We start from the raw sequence: 1108 nt of genomic DNA on the forward strand, positions 1-1108 counted from the left end.
GCAGCGGCCGCGAGGGGGGGCCACGGCTGGGTGCCCCGCGCCGGCGTCGGGGAGTGGCGGAAACGGTGAGGGGCCCGGGCCGGCAATGGGGGGTGCAAAGGGCTGCGGGTTGGGAGTGAAGGCACCGGGCCCCCCCTCTCACACCCTGCTCTGCCTCGCCCCCCCCAGGCAGGGCTTTGCCCCCAGCTCTGCAGGCTACGGCCCCCTCCGGGATCTGCCCGACTGGTCCTTTGTAGGTAAGAGCACTAGAGTTTTGCCCAGTGGGTTTAGGCGCCCGGATGCCTGGTTCTGTCCTAGTGCAAGGAGGCGGGTAGGGGTCCGCCTTGGGGGGGTGGGGGTAGAGCCTGGGAGTCCAGACACGGGGTTGCCTGAGCCCTGGGCTGCGTTGCAGACGGGCGCCCGGCCCCGCCGTGGAAGGGGCAGCTCCGGCGTCAGCAGGAGAACGAGGACTTCGCGGTGAGTGCGGTACCCAGACGCCTGGGGACTTTCCCCGTCCGGGGAGCCGGAGGCGTGGGGGGGCAGGGGCGGTCTGAACAGGGCGCTAGGAGCCGGGATGCCTGGGTTCTCCCCCAGGGGGAAGGGGAGGGTGCTGGGAGCCCAGGCACTGGGGTCCCCTTGGGGTCAGGTGGGCTAGGTGGGCTCTCTTTTGGGAGTGGGCGGGTGTTGGGAGCCCAGACACCTGGGTCTCGTGGGGGTGGGGAGCGGGCACCTGGGTGGTGAGCTCACTCCCCTCCTCCCTGCAGCGGCGCGTGGTCAGGCTGTCCACGGAGCTGTCCCAGGCCAAGCAGCGCTGGAAGAAGCTGCAGGAGGCGGCACAGGAGCAAGAGCAGCTCCGGCTCCAGCGCCAGCTGCAGCCCAAAGGGGGCACTCTGCGTGGGGGGGGCAATAAAGTTCCCTGAGCCTCGGCCCTGTCTTGTCTCTGCTGGGCGGGGGCGGACGCCTGTGTTCCCAGTGAGGGGGCTGAGAGCCTTCCCAGACACCTGGGCTCTCTCCCCAACCCCTCTGCGATGGGGGATGGGGGGGCCTTGAGTGTCCAAGCAGGGCGGTGGGGACTGGGTGAGCACGGGGGGTGGGGCTGAGAGCCCAGATGCCTGGATTCTTCCCCAAA

General features: G+C 70.1%; 1 protein-coding gene across 1 annotated transcript in view; it reads left to right on the forward strand.

Annotated features, from left to right (window-relative positions):
* Positions 1–905, forward strand: part of MRPL52 (mitochondrial ribosomal protein L52) — a 1111-nt gene extending 206 nt beyond the window's left edge. The window contains exons 2-5 of the mRNA XM_025193540.1: positions 5–65; positions 169–236; positions 392–456; positions 744–905. Coding sequence (XP_025049325.1) covers positions 5–65; positions 169–236; positions 392–456; positions 744–899 — 350 coding nt within the window. The 3' untranslated portion in view covers positions 900–905. The remainder of the gene's footprint in view (positions 1–4; positions 66–168; positions 237–391; positions 457–743) is intronic.
* Positions 906–1108: the final 203 nt, after the last annotated feature.

Source organism: Alligator sinensis, unplaced genomic scaffold, assembly GCF_000455745.1.
Source record: "Alligator sinensis unplaced genomic scaffold, ASM45574v1 scaffold1614_1, whole genome shotgun sequence".
Taxonomy (NCBI): Eukaryota; Metazoa; Chordata; order Crocodylia; family Alligatoridae; genus Alligator; species Alligator sinensis.